General features: G+C 41.5%; 1 protein-coding gene across 1 annotated transcript in view; it reads right to left on the bottom strand.

Moving 5' to 3' along the window:
* The window catches only part of itgb6 (integrin subunit beta 6), a gene marked incomplete at its 3' end in the record, with an annotated part of 63014 nt that overhangs the window by 21851 nt on the left and 18566 nt on the right, over positions 1-22597 (bottom strand). Inside the window, 6 exon segments of the mRNA NM_001097306.1 lie at positions 301-462; positions 1862-2027; positions 2264-2510; positions 4139-4343; positions 8584-8663; positions 12153-12229. Of these exon segments, the coding sequence (NP_001090775.1) occupies positions 301-462; positions 1862-2027; positions 2264-2510; positions 4139-4343; positions 8584-8663; positions 12153-12213 (921 nt within the window).

Genomic DNA, 22597 nt, shown 5'->3' with positions numbered 1-22597 from the left:
TAACTATTTTAAAAATGAATTTTAAAAATGGGGTGTGGCAATTGGGGAGTGGCCAAAAAAATTTTGGCGCCTGACCTGCTGAAATACCAAAGGTTCCCCCAGTGGGCCCAAGCCATGACAATTGCTATATTAAATCCTGTGTCAGGTGTATATCAGGTTCTCTGGTTGGACCTATTAGGTCCAGTGCTTAGTGCTATTATTATAAGTTATAATGGTGCTTGCATCACATGACTTGCTAGAATGTTTCTTACGCTGTAACTTAAAAAGGTATGAGAGGCAAGTACTAATGCATCACTGTACCTGGACTGTAGACATATAATATTCATTACTGCTGTCTAGATGACACAGGCCATCATTTGGGATCACAATGCCAGCCAGTTTGCTGTCCATACCATAGTGAGAGTCGCCATCGCTAACAAACACCAGAAGATGTAAAGACCCATTCCTCCAGCCAATTTGCTCCTAAAATTACAATTCTCACTTCAGTTAAATATTCAAACAATGGTGTGCTTTCTTTAAATACACACTGACATACAGATGATTGTTGACCTTAAATATATCAGGTTACTGGATTTATTTGGTGGGTTGGTATGTATGGTAGTATACAGGGAATCCATCTGATATGAATTCCAGGCAAGCATAAACTTATCTTCTTCCCATTCATGGCTTAATAACCCTAATGTATGTGTGTGCTGTAACAATATTATGACACAGTGTCAGTGGAGCACGGTGGCACAGTTTTTATTGCAGTGCATAAGTGGCTGTGTGTTTCTGACTGAGGGAAATTCAAATTCAAAGCACCAAGCCTTGCAACATTAGTACAAATGTGTACATACCATAAACACCCAAAGCCTTAAATGATGGCAGAACATACTGATAACTAGTTAATAAGGATAATAAGTCTATACACTATCAACTTGGATTTATTCATCTTTATTGGAAACTGAAATCTTTTGATTTATGTGAATTGTGATTATTCAGTTAATGTATTTGTCACCTCCCAAGAGTAGGGATGTAGCGAACCTCCAAAAAAAAAATTTGCGAACCCGTTCGTGAACTTACGCCAAAACTCGCGAATATTCGCGAACTTTCCGAACCCCATAGACTTCAATGGGAAGGCAAACTTTAAAACCTAGAAAAGCCATTTCTGGCCAGAAAACTGATTTTAAAGTTGTTTAAAGGGTGCCACGACCTGGACAGTGACATGCAGGAGGGGGATCAAGGGCAAAAACTTCTCTGAAAAATACTTTGTTGGCACAGCGTTGCGCAAAAAAACGCAAGCTATTCTAGCGAAAATACGCGGCTTTTTTTCTATGTCGCGCTAAGCACCATGAAAACGGGATTTGCGGAAAAACACCATGTGTGACTTGTGCAGTATTTTTTGCGACGAGAAAAAACGCGGCGGAAAAGCGCCACGCGAACCCAAATTGCGAACATACGCGGAAAGTTCGTGAACTTGCGCGTTCGCGAACACCCGATGTTCGCGCGAATTTGTTCGCCGGCGAACAGTTCGCTACATCTCTACCCAAGAGCTAGGTTTCTCTTTAATCTAGCACATCAAGGGGCCCTCAATGCTTTCCTTTGTATAGCAAATTGCAAAAAAGCCAAAACCCACCGTCTCTATTCCCAAAGTTCCATTTTATTTTTTAAAATAACTGGTACAAACATAGGGATGGGAATAGACCTAATAAGTTGCCTGCCTAGCAATATTATAGTAGCTAGCTATACATAACATAGTCTCTCCTTGACTGAACTCGGCTTTGGTTTCAGCCTGCAGATTTTAACTTCTTCAAAATCTCATCCTACTAGTGTTATATATAATGACATATATTCCGAAATGTATTCCAATAAGTTTTTTCACCTTGCAAACTGCTGCTTGCATGATGGCATCAAACCCTCCCTCTGGCGTGTCAATATTTCCAGAGATCCACTGCTTCTTCACTATTTCATTGAAGTTCTGGGCATTCGGCGTTAAGGACAGAACATGCTTGTACCCAAAGGTTGGCAAGCAGTAATAAGGGATACTACTGCAAGAGGAGTTAAAAAGATGAACAAGAGAAAACTGGAGATGAATTTCCATATTTCAAAAGTCTCAACAAATAACTGATCAGCCATAATTGGGATAATTGTAGAACTCTCTTGTAGGCTTTATTATACTTTGGATGCCTACTTTGAAAAAACAAGGAATACTCATTGACTGTGGTTCTAAACTAACTAAAGAACTGTACAGAGCGGACAGGTAGGATATAGAGTGATCACTTACTGGCAAGGGTTTTCGATATCCTTTGGAACTGTTTTAATAAAGGGGGAGACAGGTTTCTCTACAAAAGATCCAAATCCCAACTGAAAATTGTTTGTTAACTTGGACATTTCCTTTGAAAGGCTTGAACCCAATTCCTTAATTGTTTTCAGATCGTCCTCCATAGAGGCAGAGAGATCCATCAGGTAGTACAGATCTACAGGATAATTTTCAGTCTGACGAACGTCGATCTGGAACGTTAGTTCTCTACCTGGAGACAAAAACAAGAGTCAGATCAGATTGGATGTCTGACATCACAAACACTATAACAGGATTTATCAAGACTTTACTAATTCTGAAATATTTTATTACTACGCCAAGGGAAGCTGGGGCTAATTTAAGACTAAAGTCTTTGACAAAAATCTTTTTCTAAATCTCCTTTGCTCCAACAACGAAGAGAATTCTGGGACAGGCCCAAGGTGACCACATGAATCCTACAGTTGGATCAGTGAATACCACTGTGAGGCTGCTTCATTCTCATTTAACCTCCCCTGAAACTGACTCTTTTGCTTCCTAGAATCCCCAAACTAAGCAGCTCGTGCTTACCCAGCCCTACTATGGCTATGATAGTTATAACCATGCAATCTAAAATATTGAGACAAATGTTCAGTTTTTAACTAATAATATTATATTGTAACCAAACTTTAAAAGACATAATGCTGTTCAGGTTTCAGAATTAACAAATTTCGTAAAGTAGAGGGAAAGGTAAAATTCAGAAGTGACTATAGTACTGTTTGATCTTGAGAGTTAAATAAAATGTATTTAACCATCAGTAACAATTGTATGGAACTAAGAAGTGTAATCACAGCTGGCCAGAGGCCCTAAGGCATTAAAGTAGAAGGAAAGGTAAAAACTAAGTAAGCTTTATGAGAAAGGTCTCTGTATATACAGCCATAAGCACTCACATCAAAAGAAACACAGGATTTCTTGTCTCCTCTTTTGTAAACATGTTCTTCGGTATCTGACTCCCTCTTTTAGAAAAACCTTCATTCCCGGGGCCAGAGTCTGCACAGCTCTCTCCCCTCTGCTGCTCCCCCCTCCCATAAGAATTCATAAAACTCTCTCCCCCCTCACTTAGGAATGTGTAATCTGAGCTACAAGGGCTAGAAAAATGGCAGCTGCAATCTTAACCAAAGCTTATAGGGCTCTTAACTAAGGTATGATAAAGCTTTCTGCAGAATAAATATAGCGTTCTAGGTGGCACTAATGTGGTGAATCTATTGGCAGCAAAATGCCAAAAAGCCTTCAATGATCCGTCTCTGTGGTTCGCGCAATACAGCACCCATCAACCATTTTATTAACATTTGGGAGGAGAAACATTTTTAAATAAGGTAGATGTACCCTTTAAGAGCAAACGGACCATTGGTATACAAGTACAGTTTTTGTAAGCAAAAGACAAAATATCACAAGAAAGCAAGTATGGAGAAAGTCATTTTTTTAGACAATTTTTTTAAACAAATTTTTAAAACCACTTTAAAAATACATCTTCACACCAGTGGAGTAATTATAGAGGAAGCAGACCCTGCAGGGGCCAAACTGTGGGTTCTGCTACCTCTATAGCTGCTCTCATTACTGACTAACTAAGTTTACTTTACTGCGTGCCCGCTGCTTAATAATTGCAGAGGGCCCATATTACTTTGGCACATAATAGCGGACAGGGACGGGGGCAGCTGCTGGGTAACTGTACACCCCGGGCCCGTCCAAAGATTTTTTTGCATTCTTGGTACACCACTGCTTCACACATAAATATAAAGACCACACCATAGCATCTAACAATATAATATCTAAGCAGTGCTAATACCAATACCTTGAAGACATAGGAAATGTAAGGTCACTTACCGGGTCTTAGTTTGAGGAGAAGCTTCTGAGGACTGATCTGAGTGGCATCGGAACTGTTTTCCTGGGCACCTTCTGTAAGTGGCTTATTTCTAAGAACCTCTAATTTGGAATCTGGGAATTCAATGGACTCAGCAGGGCATCCTTTAGACTGAAGAACTTCATAGGTATCGCATCTAACTGCAATATCCAAAGAGTCAGTAAAATTCTACAAATGTGAAAACAAAAATGGATTTTTAAATGAAATATCTCTTTTTTAGGATCGACAATAAGTATGCATTATGGACACTGAGCATCACTGAAGAATTAATGTATGGTATTTATATATACAGTATATTTGTGCTGACATTCTGTGGCCCATCATTCCCTTTGCTTCTGGGAAAGTGGACATGACACTGAGCCAGTAAAATGCCAACTTTACTCTTAAATAATACTCTTAAGACATTTCTATGCATAGATACACTATCTGACCAATGGTATGTCAATATCTCATTCCAACAACATGGGTATAAATATCAAGTTGGCTGTCTTTGCTGCTAAAACAGCCTTTACTCTCTACCCTTCTGCAAAGGTTTTCCACAAGATGTTGGCACATGGTTGGTAAAGTTTTATTCCATTTATTTATATGATGGTGGGAACTAATGTGGGGGATCAGGCCTGACTCACAGTTGGCATTCCAGATCATCCCACATGTGTTAAGTTGTGCTGAGGTCATGGCCTTGTGCAAGCCAGTCAAGTTCTTCCATTCCCATTTGTATCAGACCTTACTTTTGTATACAGAGTTATTATCCTGCTGAAGCAGAAAAGGGCCTTCCCCAAACTGTTGCTGCAAAGTGGAAAGACCAGATTTGTCAGAATGTCATTATAGGTCCATCTGTATTGGCAATAATAGGTGTGGCTTAAATAGCCAATTTCAATACTAAGAAGGGATGTCCACATACTTTTTGGCCCATAGTAGCCAAACCTTCTTCTAGATTTAACTTCTCAGAGTTGGGGTGCAGACGAAGAGAATATGCCATTTCATGCACCATTTAATTTAGCCATTGAATAATATGGAAAATGATTAGAGAGAAATGTAACACTTTCTGATGTTGTTTGTCCTTCTACATGGGACTGGAGAACACAGCTAATTCAGTACCACTGGACTAAGAAATAGCAATGCTGCTAAGGTGTTTCCTCATCCAGAGATATTAATTCCAGATGCGGTCATCGTTTTTGGATCTTACAGACAAGATAGATGAGTTGTGCAGAATGGACAGCAACCTTGTGATCTTTTAAAATTGCACTAGGGGAAGAAATCTTGAAAATGAGTGTCTCTGACATAAAAAAAAATACACTCAGACAGACCTTAAAGTACCAGAGTATCTGCTCCATCCCAAGAGCCACACCTTTCAGAGACCCACCTGTTTTTGGTACAAAATTGTCATGTGTATACAGGGTCAATATTTACGTGATGGTCAGAGATATGTCAAGTGTATTTTGGGCCAGTCCCCACTCTATCATGCTGTGTACATTTTAGTGTTTTGGGTGCAACAACATTTAGGTTTTTTTGGGGGTTTGCGTGATGCATTTTGCATTGACTCCTTTTTAGCTTCTGGTCCCTATACAGGTCCTTTTCAAAAAATTAGCATATTGTGATAAAGTTCATTATTTTCTGTAATGTACTGATAAACATTAGACTTTCATATATTTTAGATTCATTACACACAACTGAAGTAGTTCAAGCCTTTTCTTGTTTTAATATTGATGATTGTGGCATACAGCTCATGAAAACCCAAAATTCCTATCTCAAAAAATTAGCATATCATGAAAAGGTTCTCTAAACGAGCTATTAACCTAATCATCTGAATCAACTAATTAACTCTAAAAACCTTAAAAAGATTCCTGAGGCTTTTAGAAACTCCCAGCCTGGTTCATTACTCAAAACCGCAATCATGGGTAAGACTGCCGACCTGACTGCTGTCCAGAAGGCCATCATTGACACCCTCAAGCAAGAGGGTAAGACACAGAAAGAAATTTCTGAACGAATAGGCTGTTCCCAGAGTGCTGTATCAAGGCACCTCAGTGGGAAGTCTGTGGGAAGGAAAAAGTGTGGCAGAAAACGCTGCACAACGAGAAGAGGTGACTGGGCCCTGAGGAAGATTGTGGAGAAGGACCGATTCCTGACCTTGGGGGACCTGCGGAAGCAGTGGACTGAGTCTGGAGTAGAAACATCCAGAGCCACCGTGTACAGGCGTGTGCAGGAAATGGGCTACAGGTGCCGCATTCCCCAGGTCAAGCCACTTTTGAACCAGAAACAGCGGCAGAAGTGCCTGACCTGGGCTACAGAGAAGCAGCACTGGACTGTTGCTCAGTGGTCCAAAGTATGTCATTCGGAAATCAAGGTGCCAGAGTCTGGAGGAAGACTGGGGAGAGGGAAATACCAAAATGCCTGAAGTCCAGTGTCAAGTACCCACAGTCAGTGATGGTCTGGGGTGCCATGTCAGCTGCTGGTGTTGGTCCACTGTGTTTTATCAAGGGCAGGGTCAATGCAGCTAGCTATCAGGAGATTTTGGAGCACTTCATGCTTCCATCTGCTGAAAAGCTTTATGGAGATGAAGATTTCATTTTTCAGCACAACCTGGCACCTGCTCACAGTGCCAAAACCACTGGTAAATGGTTTACTGACCATGGTATTACTGTGCTCAATTGGCCTGCCAACTCTCCTGACCTGAACCCCATAGAGAATCTGTGGGATATTGTGAAGAGAAAGTTGAGAGACACAAGACCCAACACTCTGGATGAGCTTAAGGCCGCTATTGAAGCATCCTGGGCCTCCATAACACCTGAGCAGTGCCACAGGCTGATTGCCTCCATGCCACGCCACATTGAAGCAGTCATTTCTGCAAAAGGATTCCCGACCAAGTATTGAGTGCATAACTGAACATAATTATTTGAAGGTTGACTTTTTTTGTATTAAAAACACTTTTCTTTTATTGGTCGGATGAAATATGCTAATTTTTTGAGATAGGAATTTTGGGTTTTCATGAGCTGTATGCCACAATCATCAATATTAAAACAAGAAAAGGCTTGAACTACTTCAGTTGTGTGTAATGAATCTAAAATATATGAAAGTCTAATGTTTATCAGTACATTACAGAAAATAATGAACTTTATCACAATATGCTAATTTTTTGAAAAGGACCTGTATAACAGACATCTTCATACTGAATTCAGATTATGGATTATAAGAAAAGATGTTTATCAGTTTAACAAAAAGGTCTCCAAAAACCTAAAAAACCTGAAAATTGGTGGATGACTTATGGATTTACAAAGGCATAAAATAAATTCTTTGTTTTAAGTTACGCAGCTTGCCGTGTCTGCAAATTAATCTTGATAAGCATATCTTGCTACTCTCTTCTCATGTTACATTTCTTTGCTCTTTATTGTACATGTTATTGTATCATTCCTTATTTGCTTAAATTAAAATAAAACGCTTTTTCACTGTGGACTGCGTGTTGCTACATAAACACATGGTTAACACTGTATTTGCTGGATATAGAAAAATACAAATTCTATGGCACTGTCATACATTTCCCTAAGTGCTGATGCCATAGCAGGTTAAACAATAACTCTCATATAATTCAGTGGATACTAAAAACAGTAAATAGGTGCTACCTTCAAATTTCACTGTAACTGCCTCCTATTTGAGTTCTACTAATGTGGGACAGCCTCACAGTTTAAGAAGCACTGCTGTACATATTTGAATATGTGATACAGCAAGACTTGTATTATAGTATTCTCCTGCAATATGTGGCTGATTTCCTGCTTTACTGCAGGTTGAGAAGCAAGGACACACCTTATATACAATACAGAATCTCATATTGATTTAGTTTTCACCCAGTCACAAAGTCTGATTATGCTGTATCCTAACAATGGTTTCTTTTTGTCCCAGCAGGAAGTGAAATGTGCCTATAATAACAGTCTTGATAAATGTCACCAACGCTGTATTGTTCCCTTCGAGTGATTATTATCAATCTTTATAGCCCTGACTATACTTCCTGCAAAGCCCTGTTCCATTCTCTCTTTGGACTTTGTTTACATACAAACTCTGCTGCTGCTGGGCCAAACGTGACTAATGAACTGAAAATATGTTATTGTTCTGCACAAACATGTCGGATACGGACAGGATTAGCTGGTGGGCAAAAACCTTGTTCTGAGATGGAAACAATGTCTAAACACTCTAAATGGCTCATCAAATCATACAGTTTGTGCACCCATTAGGGTGAGATATAATACGTGGCATCAGAACATCTGAAACGACCCATGACTACCCATGCCATCTAATGTTGGGATCAATGGGAATCCTAGGAAGAAAACAGCTGCTATGATTTTTATGCAGTTTTGCCCAAAATTTTCTTTGTCATTTTTTACAAATACTTTTTAACTATAAATAGTTTTCCTTTTACCTTATGAGAGCACCAAGCGCAGTGTGGCCCCAGTTTCAGGCATTCTCCGCAAGTCATTGTACTTCCCAAAGCGCAACTTCCTATAGCCAAGTAAAGCACAGGCACAATTCAGGCTTTGGGTCTCCACAGAATGCAATAAACAATTCTTGGCACCGAACGTTTGGATATCAATCGTACGTTTAAATGCAACAATCTAAAACTAACATTCAGATTGAAATTGTAGGATAAAGTCCTAAAAATAAGAAATTGGAGGATGTTCTGAACATGAAATAATTAACAACAATTATACGAAAGTGATGTTTCAGAAATGCATTGTAGGTCCCCGAAGGTTCTCATCAGATACACAATACAGATTTTTCATTATTCGACTGAAATTTTCTAACCTGTCTGATCGACTAAATGACCTATCACCATGGTACGAAAAATTATCGGAATGATAATTCTGAGCCCACATGCAGTCCGAAAATCATACAAAACTATGCATTGTATGATTATATTGCTGTGTGAATGGCCAGCTTTAGATAACATATATAGGGCCATAGACTGGGGTGCAATGGGGGAGTTTTCAGGTTGACATTGGAGGGAACTACAATTACAAGATTAACAACTGACACCCCCCCAAACTTTCATTCATTAATATAGGTGGAGATTTACACTCCTCCCACAACCCTTATCAAGCACCGAGCAAATTGCTTTCATTGGTCCAGTCCATTCATAACAGAAAATTAGGCTATTTTGATTGTTTGGGCCCAAACTATTAAACTACAACAGTGTGCATAGGTGCCATTGTACTGAGTACCACATGCGGTCCCCGATCCAATGGAAAATCAAACCTGCCCAATCGAGATCGGGTCAATGTTAGGCCATGTAGGCCCATAAGGGGTGCACATACATGGGCAAATAAGCTGCCGAATAGGTCTGAAGGACCAAAATCGGCAGCTGAAATCTGCCCCTGTATGGCCACCTTTATTCTTGCTTGGCAATATCATTATGTAGTACATATAGAAAAGTATCAGCCTATGTCTAGAAACTGAACCATGTGTATAACTTTATATCCCACTTTTGCTGAATTTTTAAAAAAAACTTCCAGTTCTTCTTCCTTTTGTGTTGATTTTGACCCTAATTGTTAAAAAGCTGTCGAATGGAAAAGATTCAGAATGACTCTAATCCTAATTGATATAGCCCAAGGGTCTGCCAGGACAAATTTGTCATGATAAAGTCCCCACCATGCACTGTCAGCTATATGTAGCATTTCCAAAACTACATCCTGCCCTAGAAGGCTAATGGTATTTCCCGTGTGGACTTCATAATGTAACTGTGGTTATATCTTATGCCCAAAAAGTTTTAATCAAAGTATTCCACAGCCACCGTCCCTTCCCAGAGGCTATTATCCCCCCACTGCTACTATAGGCACCATCTCTCCCTACTATACCTGCTATCCCACAGCCCCAGTCCCTTCCCAGAGGCTATTATCCCCCCACTGCTACTATAGGCACCATCTCTCCCTACTATACCTGCTATCCCACAGCCACAGTCCCTTCCCAGAGGCTATTATCCCCCACTGCTACTATAGGCACCATCTCTCCCTACTATACCTGCTATCCCACAGCCACAGTCCCTTCCCAGAGGCTATTATCCCCCCCACTGCTACTATAGGCACCATCTCTCCCTACTATACCTGCTATCCCACATCCACAGTCCCTTCCCAGAGGCTATTATCCCCCCCACTGCTACTATAGGCACAATCTCTCCCTACTATACCTGCTATCCCACATCCACAGTCCCTTCCCAGAGGCTATTATCCCCCCACTGCTTCTATAGGCACCATCTCTTCCTACTATACCTGCTATCCCACAGCCACAGTCCCTTCCCAGAGGCTATTATCCCACTGCTACTATAGGCACCATCTCTCCCTACTATACCTGCTATCCCCCAGCCACAATCCCTTCCCAGAGGCTATTATCCCACTGCTACTATAGGCACCATCTCTCCCTACTATACCTGCTATCCCCCAGCCCCAGTCCCTTCCCAGAGGCTATTATCCCCCCACTGCTACTATAGGCACCATCTCTCCCTACTATACCTGCTATCCCCCAGCCCCAGTCCCTTCCCAGAGGCTATTATCCCCCCACTGCTACTATAGGCACCATCTCTCCCTACTATACCTGCTATCCCACAGCCCCAGTCCCTTCCCAGAGGCTATTATCCCCCCACTGCTACTATAGGCACCATCTCTCCCTTCTAACTATGATATCGTCTGGCAAACTCCCACAGTTGAGAGAGTAAACTAGAACTTCTGCAGATTCAATATGTTAGATACACCAGAGCAGAGCACCATACTTACTGCTAAACAGATTCACAGCTGTTCTGAACAACATGCTGAATCCAGGTATAGTAGAGAGAGATGGTGCCTATAGTAGTAGTGGGGGGATACTAGCCTCTGGGAAGGGACTGGGGCTGTGGGATAGCAGGTATAGTAGGGGGAGATGGTGCCTATAGTAGCAGTGGGGGGGATAATAGCCTCTGGGAAGGGACTGTGGCTGTGGGATAGCAGGTATAGTAGGGAGAGATGGTTCCTATAGTAGCAGTGGGGGGATAATAACCTCTGGGAAGGGACTGTGGCTGTGGGATAGCAGGTATAGTAGGGAGAGATGGCTCCTATAGTAGCAGTGGGGGGATAATAGCCTCTGGGAAGGGACTGTGGCTGTGGGATAGCAGGTATAGTAGGGAGAGATGGTGCCTATAGTAGCAGTGGGGGGATAATAGCCTCTGGGAAGAGACTGTGGCTGTGGGATAGCAGGTATAGTAGGGGGAGATGGTGCCTATAGTAGCAGTGGGGATAATTGCCTCTGGGAAGGGACTGTGGCTGTGGGATAGCAGGTATAGTAGGGAGATATGGTGCCTATAGTAGCAGTGGGGGGATAATAGCCTCTGGGAAGGGACTGGGGCTGTGGGATAGCAGGTATAGTAGGGAGAGATGGTGCCTATAGTAGCAGTGGGGGGATAATAGCCTCTGGGAAGGGATTGTGGCTGTGGGATAGCAGGTATAGTAGGGAGAGATGGTGCCTATAGTAGCAGTGGGGGGATAATAGCCTCTGGGAAGGGACTGGGGCTGTGGGATAGCAGGTATAGTAGGGAGAGATGGTGCCTATAGTAGCAGTGGGGGGGATAATAGATGGCTTCAGTTTACATCATTTATGTCTGACCTGCAGCTCTTGGCATTGTCCAACTCTGATCATGGTGGGTGGAAATATATTGAGCTTTGTAGTTCAACAACAGCTGAAGGACAATGGGTTTGTCATTGTAAGCACAGTGGGACCACATACCATGTAACGTAGCAGCTGGGAGTATTTCTGTAGGGTTCCTCTCTGTTACTATCGAGATCGGACACATAACACTCTCAAGAAACAACCACCTGCCAGCACCATCCCTTCTCTGTGCAACCCCCTCCTCATGTCACACTCCACACTATGACAATCGCTCAGGTACAGTATAAAGTACAACGCAAGGTGTTATTATTTAACAAAAAAAACATAATACATCACTTCAATCATTAACTCTCTTCTTACCTTGCACGTGATTTTTTCCATGCAGAATGAAAGCAAAGAGGCAGATCAATTCAATCCCCATTCGTTTTTACTTCTGGCTGTAAAAACAATAAAAAATAGGCATGTGTGGGGAGGTGAAAAAGTTTCCTTTAATAAGCCATGTACTTCAGCTCACCCTAGATTTCAGTGCACGCCTGTGGCCCCCAGTGTCAAGTACTTACATTCCACTGGAAACCAGTAGCTGCAAGGAATAATAAGGCAGAAGGTTTCGGAGCCAAGGAACGGCAATGCTCTTCCACCTACAGGGAAGGACTTCCTTATTTTTCCTTTTTCAGAGTACAGGTATAGTATGAGAAAGTGGGTGGGGATACTTCCCTCAGGTTAGAAAGGAAGAACCTGTTTCACGGTCCTAAAGACAGCATTACTCAGATACTTGTGAGCCACTGGTTTGAAGGCTACTGGGGTTCAAATTTCAAACAAGAGCAGCATTGAAGTATGCATTGTTTCATCCAAAGGAGAATGTGGGCTCTCTACCCACGGCCGGCTGGCGTTCGTGCCCGGCACGTCACACTGTGCCCATGATAATGAAGGAATGTTGAATCACACGTCTGGTTTCTATTGTTTGTGCATTTGTGGGGCCGATTTACCGCCCTAAACACAAAAAGCTAATTCAATTAATTCCGCATAAAGTAGTTTGTGCTATGTAGAAGCAATGCTGCCATAGACGCATAGGAGTCACTTATAGGGTTTAGAGCAGGGGTCCCAACTGTTTTTTACTTGTGAGTCACATTCAAATGTAAAAAGAGTTGGGGAGCAACACAAGCAGGCAAAGGATTCCCGGGGGTGCAAAATGACGGGCTGTGATTGGCTATAGGTAGCCCTTATGTGAACTAATAGCATGCAGAAGGCTTTGTTTGGTACTATTCATGGTTTTGATGCAAATAATAGATTGCATTTAAGCCAGGAATTTAAAAATAAGCACTTCCTTTTAGGCCACTGGGTGCAACATCCAAGGGGTGGGAGCAACATGTTTACATGTAATACCTTTAGCAGTGTGACTTCACCCATATATTGCCAGACTACACCATTTCCAGTGTGTTATTGTAGGGGATGTGCTAAGCCAGGGATCCCCAGCCTTTTATACCTGTGAGCCACATTTAAATGGAAAAAGTGTTGAGGAGCAACACAAGTATGAACAATGTTCCTGAGGGTGCCAATAAGCTATAATTGGCTACTTAATAGCCCCTTTGTGGACTTGCATCCTTTTTATGCAACCAAAACTTGCCTCTTTGCCAGAAATTCAAAAATAAGCACCTGCTTTGAGGCCACTGAGAGCAACATCCAAGGGGTTGGTGAGCAACATGTTGCTCATGAGCCACTGGTTGGGGATCACTGTGCTAAGCCATTGCGCATTGATTGAACCTGAATATCACTTGAAGAGATCTGTGAGTATATACCTGACACCTATGCTACGTGTAAAGCCTGCTTTATTGCTGATTAAGACTCCAATGAACTTAAATTGCTCCAATTTAAGTTCAAGAACCACTGGTGCCCGTATTGCTACCTCAACCTGAGAGGGATAGTTGCACTACATCCTGGACTCCAATACGAGCAAGGCCTCACACCTGAGAAAGAAAGTCTCATCTTTGGAAAAGTATTGGTAAAGTTTCTGGGTATAGCTCCAGGTAGCCATGATTTACCATAGCCTGACATTATTAAGGGTTAAAGGGGACATAAGGGTTTGCTTACCCAAATGTTGCTAGACTACGACTTCCAGCATTCTCTCAGTAAAGCATGATGGGAACTGTAGTCCTGCAATCATAGAGATTCTTAAAGCAAGACTGTCCTCCAGAGACAGCAGCCCAAGCTATGGAAGAGTATCCTCCAATGAGATACCAGTCTGCTCTGCTTACATTTGATGCGCTATTCTTGGGTTCATATGATTGTTGCCAGGCAGAATGTAAATTTTATTTTAATCACAGTGGGGAGCAGATCTGATGGCTGAGGGGGGACTGGAACAGAACTGTGACCTCTGCATGCCTTGTTCCCTATTCTGGTCCTACAGTGGCCCATGATAAACATTCTGGCCCTCCACTGCCCATGATCACCCTTCCAGAGCACCCCCTCGGATTTAACATCCAGCATCGGTGCAGGGGTGAAAGGATGGGGGGCGGGTGAACCATAGGTGAGGGTGGAGCAAAGTTATGCCATTGTCTGGTAGCCATAAATTAAAAAATACAAGGTACAGTACAGAAGTCCAAGCTCTGTGTCAATGTCCCATTGAAGAGAACTATATTTATCAATAGCCTGTGGTAAAAGCATGGTCTGTGTCAAAGTCCCATGTAAAAGCATGCTTTATATTAAAGTCCAGGGGTGTAACTACAGAGGAGGCAGACACTGCAGTTGCAGGGGGGGGGGGGCAGGAGTGTTGAGGGCCCAGTAAGGCCCAAATTAATGAGCCATTTTCACATATCTGGGTAGAATTGGTCAACTCACCAATGTCAAAATGAATTTGCTGTGGGGCCTAGTTATGCATCTAGTTACACCACTGTTAAGGCCCATGTAAGAGCACATTTTGTATTAAGGTCCCATGTAAGAGAATGCTTTGTATCAGGTCTGGACTGGCATTTCAACTACACAAAGGGCCAAACAGAATCCACAGATTGCCAGTCTGGGCCTGCTCTGTATTAAGGTCCCATATAAGAGCATGTTTTGTATTAAGGTCCTGTTTAAGCTCATGCTGGGAAGGTCCCCTGTAAGATCATGGTCTGTGTTGTAATATGATGGTCTATGTTAAGGTTCCGTGTACAGAGTATGGTCTGTGTCAAGGTTTTGTGTAAAGATAATGTTGGTATATGTATGTCTATGTCAAGGTCCCATGAGTAAGGTCTTTGTTAGGGTCCCATGTAAGATCATGGCCTTTGTCAAGGTCCCATGTAAACATCATGTTCTGTGTCAACGTACCAAATACGAGTATGGTCTGCCTCGTGGGAACCTGCCTAATCTATAATGAGGCCAGTGAAATGGAAGGGGTTGGTCTAGATGAGACCCTAGATGAGTCATTCATCTGTTACATTGCTATTGTCTAGAAACTATTTAGCAGGTAGAACCCATACAGTAATGAAAGAATAACATGCGTGATTGACAGTACAAGGTTTTTGGATTCTTTCTATCATCCTTACCAGGATCACAATACCTGCACCGCCACAACAAACCCTTTATTGTCACTGGCTATCTGAGACGCCGAACATTTAATTCAGATTTTAAACTGTGAAACCTTATAGGGTGATCCTAATGACATCGGTATCAATGCTTATCCAACTAATGGGCCTTTTTGCATGCTGGTAACTGAAGAGCGCTTGTAACCTTTTTTTCTCTGGTGCAACTAAACACTCCGGGAATGTCGGCTACAAGCCTACGGGAGCATTATAACACTGCGAAAGAAAGATATAGTTCCCCCTGTGATTGAAAGCTTTATAAACTCATTGTCATTCCCACAAATCTGGGTCTATAAAGGCACACATGGTAATGAGTCAAGCGTGTCCCTTCTTGGGCAACATTTGAAGGGGACCTACACCTTCCATAAAACTACTGAGCCATCAGGCTCTCCACAGTAGCAGGTCCAAATGTAATTACTGGGGATTTACTGAAGAACCTCACTTACATATTATTATGACCCTTGTGATGGACTGTGCCTTGGGGGCACAAAACACTTAGGACCATTGGAGATACTGATTTTTTTATATCTTTTTTTAATAAACGTTTTTGTTTTTTACTTGTTTTTTTTTGTGTCCCTTGTGGAATGCCAGGATGCCCCTTGTTTTCCTTGCTGTTGGTTAATCCACTCCCTGAGCTGAGGGGCCGGGGCCGGTGCAACTGGATGGCCTTTTTTATGTGTCCACAAACAGGGGTCTCCTGTGCCTCTTTTTCTTTTTGTATCAAGTTCTTTTCAGAACTAGTAAGCGCAATGGGACAGTTTTATACAGGGTTTAGATCCCCTTTAAATGCTTTTATGAACACTGATGTCCAGAGTAACGTTGTCATGAATGTAATTTGCCCCTGCATGTAACACTGCTCTCCTGTCTGAGCTTGTCTAGCCAGACCATCATGGCAAGCTGGGAGGGCTTTGTGATGCCTTACACTCTCTCGAGGAAACCTGGGATCTGTCACACTAGTCTCCGGGAGGTATTTTAGTTTCTGGAAGGTATTTTAGGAAAGGGAAAAACTGCTTTTAGTTATACTTTGTATTAAAGGGAAAATACAGGTTTTTACCTTGTGTTTATTTTCTGGTGCAGAGTGGGTGCAGGCCAGCTCTATCCTTACCCCAAGTTAGGCTGGGCAGAGGGGCAGAATGCAGAGCGCAGGGCACGGCCATTGGCCAAGGCAGAAGGGCTCCATGCATTGAGGGTGTTAGTAAATGATCCCCAATGGCACTTAGCACAACAGAAATGCAAGCAGCATGGTCGGATGCAGGAATCAATACAAGCAGCATTTACCTCTATTTTGACGAAATTACCTTTGCGGTAAGGGCTGTGGCACACGAGGAGATTAGTCGCTCGCGACACATCTCCCTTGTCGCGGGCTACTAATCTCCCCGATATGCCATCCCACTGGCTAGAATGTAAATCGCCGGTGGGATGGCACAGTAATCGCCGTGTGCCACAGCCCTAAAACATGACCCTTTTTATCTCTAGTAGGGTAGATGGCATGGCAGCTCTCCCTCCTGTTTATAAGTGCATAGTGAAAAATGTGGTTATTAAGACTAAAAGGTTTTATTTCTAGTGATGAGTGAATAGGCGTTTTTTTGAGGCATTTTGTTCCTCATGCAAAATGCATTGAAGACAAGGGTAGTTTTTTCTCGTCTCAAGGTTTTTCTTACTCCAAATGCATTAAAGAGAACGGGCATTTTATTTTTGCGGCAACAATTTTGCAGAGGTTTAGCAAAAAAAAAAATGAGTGGTTTCACAAAATAATTTGCCGATGTCGAAAGTGGAAATTTGCTGCAAATACATGTCTGGCGAAAAAAATCACTCATCGCTATTCATTTCCACTTTGCATCACAGTTTAATTTCATTCATGAGAAGGTTACACATAGATAAAACATTCTTATTGATATGGTTCCAGTATCTGGGATAGGAAATGGGTATTTCCTGGGCTCTGATGCACAAGAAAGTTGTCAGACAGATGCACTGATTGGCATTATTTTCTATAAGAGAATAAAGAAGAATAAAAATGTTGCAGAATGGGACCCATAGATTGAGTGTGGGTGCTACAATTATATTTAGGACAGTGAGGGGCCAGTTCTCCACTACAGATATGGGATCTGTTATCTGGACACCCATTATCCAGAAAGCTCCTAATTATTGGAAAGGTAATTTTCCATAGACTCTATTCTAATCAAAAAATTCAAAATTTTAAAAATGATTTCATTTTTCCTTTTAATAATAAAACAGTACCTTATAATTGATCCTAGATATAATTAATCCTTATTGGAGGCAAAACAATGCTATTTGGTTTAATTAAAGGTTAGAGATGATGGAGATCTAAATTACAAAAAGATCCCTTATCTGGAAAGCCCCAGCTCCCGAGCATTCTGGATAATAGGTCCCGTACCTGTAGTATTTTTTAAGTCTTCTTCTCTTATATCACTCCTGTGGCCCCAGTGGCTGCCTCCTCCCAGATACCCTCAGGGGTTAAGAAGGATCAAAGGAACCCAAGTGCACATTCCTCTGCTCAGCACAACACTGGCGCAATGCTACAACTTCCCATTTAGGACTGAAAGCGATGACAAAGAACAGTTACCTGCACTTGGTGTGCCTCACTCCTGCCTGGCTGGGACTCCCATGAGCAACTTAAAGGAGTTGTTCACCTTTAACTTAAGTAGTATGAAGTAGAAAATGATATTCTGAGACAATTTGCTGATGGTCTTCATTTTTTATTTTTTTTTTATGTTTCTTCAGTACTGTAGCTTTCTTTTTAGAAGCTTTCCAGTTTGGTATTTTAGCATCTATCTGGTTGCTAGGGTCTTATGTTCCCTAGCAACCAGACAGTGGTTTGAATAAGGCTGAAATAAGTATAGGAAGTATATTCTTATTCTTATCCTGGTGGGAATAAGCTATAGGCAGAAAGCTTACCAACACAGTATCATGGGGTATGGGAGTAGCTCAGCCTGGCGGGAATAAGCTATAGGCAGAAAGTTTACCAACGCAGTATCATGGGGTATGGGAGTAGCTCAGCCTGGCGGGAATAAGCTATAGGCAGAAAGCTTACCAACACAGTATCATGGGGTATGGGAGTAGCTCAGCCTGGCGGGAATAAGCTATAGGCAGAAAGTTTACCAACGCAGTATCATGGGGTATGGGAGTAGCTCAGCCTGGCGGAAATAAGCTATAGGCAGAAAGCTTACCAACACAGTATCATGGGGTATGGGAGTAGCTCAGCCTGGCGGAAATAAGCTATAGGCAGAAAGCTTACCAACACAGTATCATGGGGTATGGGAGTAGCTCAGCTAAGTCAGTTATAAACACATATATGGCATTAAGTACCTTACATAACAAAGATTCTCAGACAGGATAAAGCATTGTTCCCCTGCCAGACTAAATTCCAACTCCTCAAGATTACATTTTTGAGACAGGTAGTTGCACTGTTTGGGTCCTGTGACAAAACCTTGGGTCTGATATAGGCTGTGTAATATAGGCTGTGTAATATAAATAAATTAATAATGAAGACCAGTTGAATAGTTGCATAGAACATTCCATCCTATAACATACTAAATGTTAACGTATAGGTGAACCACCTCTTTAAGGTGTAGCCCTATGATCTGGAGATTCACTGGTCCTTGTAAGTCTTGCTCAGGATATAAGATATTATAGAAATGGAAAGATTACTAGGGAATTTCAACATTAAATTGCCATGGGGTCTGGCCAGCTACATTCATTCCCGCACGTTGTTTTGTCATATTTAGGCACTTGTCTTTTGTATTTGCCTTAGGTTATTATAAATCATCACCTCTCCTCCCCACTTAATTACAGAGTTAAGTAACTGAGACACTGCTAGTAAGATTCCCTGGGGTGGGTTGATTCAGGGCCTGCTGTGCCAGTGCACATATTCTTATAGTTACACAATGCATAGGTCTTTCCAAGGTAGTGCATTTTCCATTGCTCTCTGTACTATAGATAAAGAGAACTCTTCTCAGATTTGGAATGCTTTTAAATATACAACCAATCAGGAATTCACTTGAAATTAGCGTATAATTTCTCATAAGGGTGGTGAAGGTGAGCTGTACTGAATGAGACCTTCATGTAATGTGCCGTGCAAAAGTATTGAGACTCCCAATCAAGTTTTTCATGGTACAGAACATTATTGGTTTTTTTCCGAGTAAGGGGTTTTTCTGCAGATTGGATCACCATACCTTAACTCTACTAAGTTATCAGTTAGTCCAAAGCGCTGTTTTATTACAGAAGCTCTTTTGGGCAGGGGCCTCATTACCTTGTGTATCGTTATTGGTGATTTGTATGTAAATTTGCACATTCTAGATATGTTGGTGCTTTATAAATATGTGATAATAATTACTTTAGTCAAAAGTCAAAATGATAAATAGCATGCAAAGACAATGTTAAGATAGATGTGAAAAAAGATTTAATTTTTTAGTGTCATTATCCTTTTAAGGTGTCCTACAAGGTTTAGAATGGGTTGTCAGATATGCCTGGGAGAAGTAAAGCTTATATCTACTAAACGTTAGAAAAAATATATACTTCTTTTGGAAAGTATCTTCTTTTTAAAAGGACGTTAGCTTTGCAGAAACTGTTTTTGCCTCATTTGATTTACACGTATTATGTGGAAGCTGCATCAGAGATATTATATGCATACTGAATATGCAAAGGCAATATGGCCTGCATTAGTCAAAAGCATTTGCCCAAATAAGAACAGATATATAAACAAGAAATGACTGATTTCCAAAAGCAGAGGCATGCTTTTGGCTTGGATGAGTGTGCGAGTCAGACAGACAATCACAATGTGCCGCAAGGCAGCGCCGAATGAATCAAAGAAATGTTAGTGCAAATTTTTACTCATGGAAATGTGGAATTTCTATTTTAAAAACAAAAGCTTAGCTCTGTGTTCAAAGAACATAATGAAATACATAACTGCTGCCCTAAAGGTGGGCCAGGCTTAACTACAAATCCAAGAAGAATTTCCAAAGAAAATACAGCTTACTAACACTATAGCAGTCATCAAACATAGGGAGATTCCTGGGCAATTTTTGGCTTGTTTTACCTTGGTATAAATGTTATAATAAATCATCATTACTTAGCATTTATTGCCATCCTTCCATACATTGCTACATATATCTACTACAGATAAACATAAAGGGCCGATATAGTGCGGCTTAGTTGTTGGAGCTAAAAAAAAATATGGAAAGAGAGCCAGGAGGATTGTTGATGGAGGATATTCTTTTATTCTTTTATCAGCTGGGTCGCTGGCCCTGGAGGACTCAAATCCATCTCTGTGGTAGGTGGACTACAACTCCCCTGCTTGCATCGACGTCATTATACTGGAGAATTTTGGCTGCTAATTTACACTGGTGATCAGAGATTGAAAAATGTATTTAACAATTCTATGACATCAATAGTGGGCAGCTAGGATTTCATTAAAGTGGCTATACAGGTCACCTCCTGATTTGGTCCTTCTAGACCGAATCGGCAGCTTATTGGCCCATGTTTTTGGCCTTAAATGGGCCTGCCCAACCAATATATAAGCAATCTGACATTATGCTGATATTAGCAGATATTGATATGTGGCTCAGTTAGGGTGAGGACTGTATTGGCTTGTTAATGTGGACCTTGTCCTGACAGCTTGCATTTACCATCGCAATCAGCCCAATATTGCCCATCTCAAGGTAACTTTGGCAACTTTGCCAATATGTATGGCCAGCTTAAATTGGGCCACTGACCCTGGAGGATGTGAAAAAAATCTACCTTTTCTATGATATGTTTCTATTTAAGAATCTTATAGATTTAGAACTGGAACAGTAGCTCCCAAATAATATTACGGCTATCAGATGCTGATCAGGAGATAATTCCAGTATGGTGGAATAAGTAAGTCAGTTCTTGGTTGAGTCATTGGCTCATTCAGTCATTGGCTCTTATGCAGACTTGGCTTATTGAGGAAATGATTACATGACTTTTCTGGACAAAGCAATTATCTGTTATAAAGTAAATCATAAAGTGTTCTGCCATGTGTCATGGTCAACAGAAATCATAGTTTCAGCCAAGCACAAGTGCATAGTGATTTTTTAGTAGGGACTTACCAAATTCATCAGTTTTACATCTTGGCAAAATACCGGCTCCTGCACAGACAACCGTGCAATAAATAAATAAAAAAGCAACAATCGTCCCAGTGCCTGAAGTGCCTGAGACTACGAGGGTTTGGTTTAGCTAAACAAAAAGAATTGGGATTCAGACTAATACAAATGCTGCATAGGGTGCTGATGTCGTAACACCAAAAAATGAAATGGTTTTGTAGGTACAATAATATACACAACTATGGTTTATATAAATAACCTCCTATGTAGCCATGTTGATGTAGCAGACAAGATGTGTAAAATACCATGGATTAAGTTCTGACAAAGGAGTCCAGTTCCATTCATGGCTCTCTACAGAATTATTGAATTGAAACAGATTCAAACATTTTTGGTTTTGTGCATCCCTAGTTAAGTATAACTATTTTTCAAATGTTACTTAGGGCAGTCCTGGTTTGTATTAAACTGGAGGGCAGAAAGGTTTAAATTTAGGAGAGGAAGGCAATAAGGGAAGTCTATGGAATGCTCCTCCAAGAGAGGTGGTGATGAGTGAAGTCTTGGTTTGATTCAGAGAAATGGTTGGACTCCTGTTTAGCAAGAAGAACAGTTAATCCAGGGGGCTATCCATTTGCCACTTTAGGGCCGGGAGAATTGTATTATTTATGTTCCCCCTTTGGCTTGACACTTGGCATATGGGGCAAGGGGTGGATGAGGGGGCTTGCTCACCACCTCCTTTGATTTTGCTCCCAGTGTCCGCAAAGCAGGTGCCCATTTCTAAATATCTGTCTTGAAGACAAGTTTTGGAGGCACAAAGACACAATTTTACTCAAAATAGAGCCTCCTGCTTGGCCAGCAGTCCACCTGGGGCTACCAAATAGCCAATCACAATATCACTTATTTGGCATCCCCAAAGAACATTTTGCCTGCTTGTGTGGCTCCCTAACACTTGTGTGGCTCGTGATTAAAAAACGGTTGGGGATCCCTGGTCTGAATCAATCTTCAGCCCCATGGACATATGATGATTTTGCTACCTGCATCTTGTATTTTTGATTTCTTCATACTTTAGATCAGTGCTGTCCAACTGGCCGCCCTCTGTGTGGCCCCCCACCTGTCTGGCTGCTTTGATGGCTTACCTTTGAGTAAGCTTTAAATGGTATCAGTACTGAGA

The sequence above is a fragment of the Xenopus tropicalis genome, chromosome 9, assembly GCF_000004195.4.
Source record: "Xenopus tropicalis strain Nigerian chromosome 9, UCB_Xtro_10.0, whole genome shotgun sequence".
NCBI classification, from domain to species: domain Eukaryota; kingdom Metazoa; phylum Chordata; class Amphibia; order Anura; family Pipidae; genus Xenopus; species Xenopus tropicalis.
The sequence above is the reverse complement of the archived record's forward strand: the minus strand, read 5'-3'. Positions and strand labels throughout refer to the sequence as shown.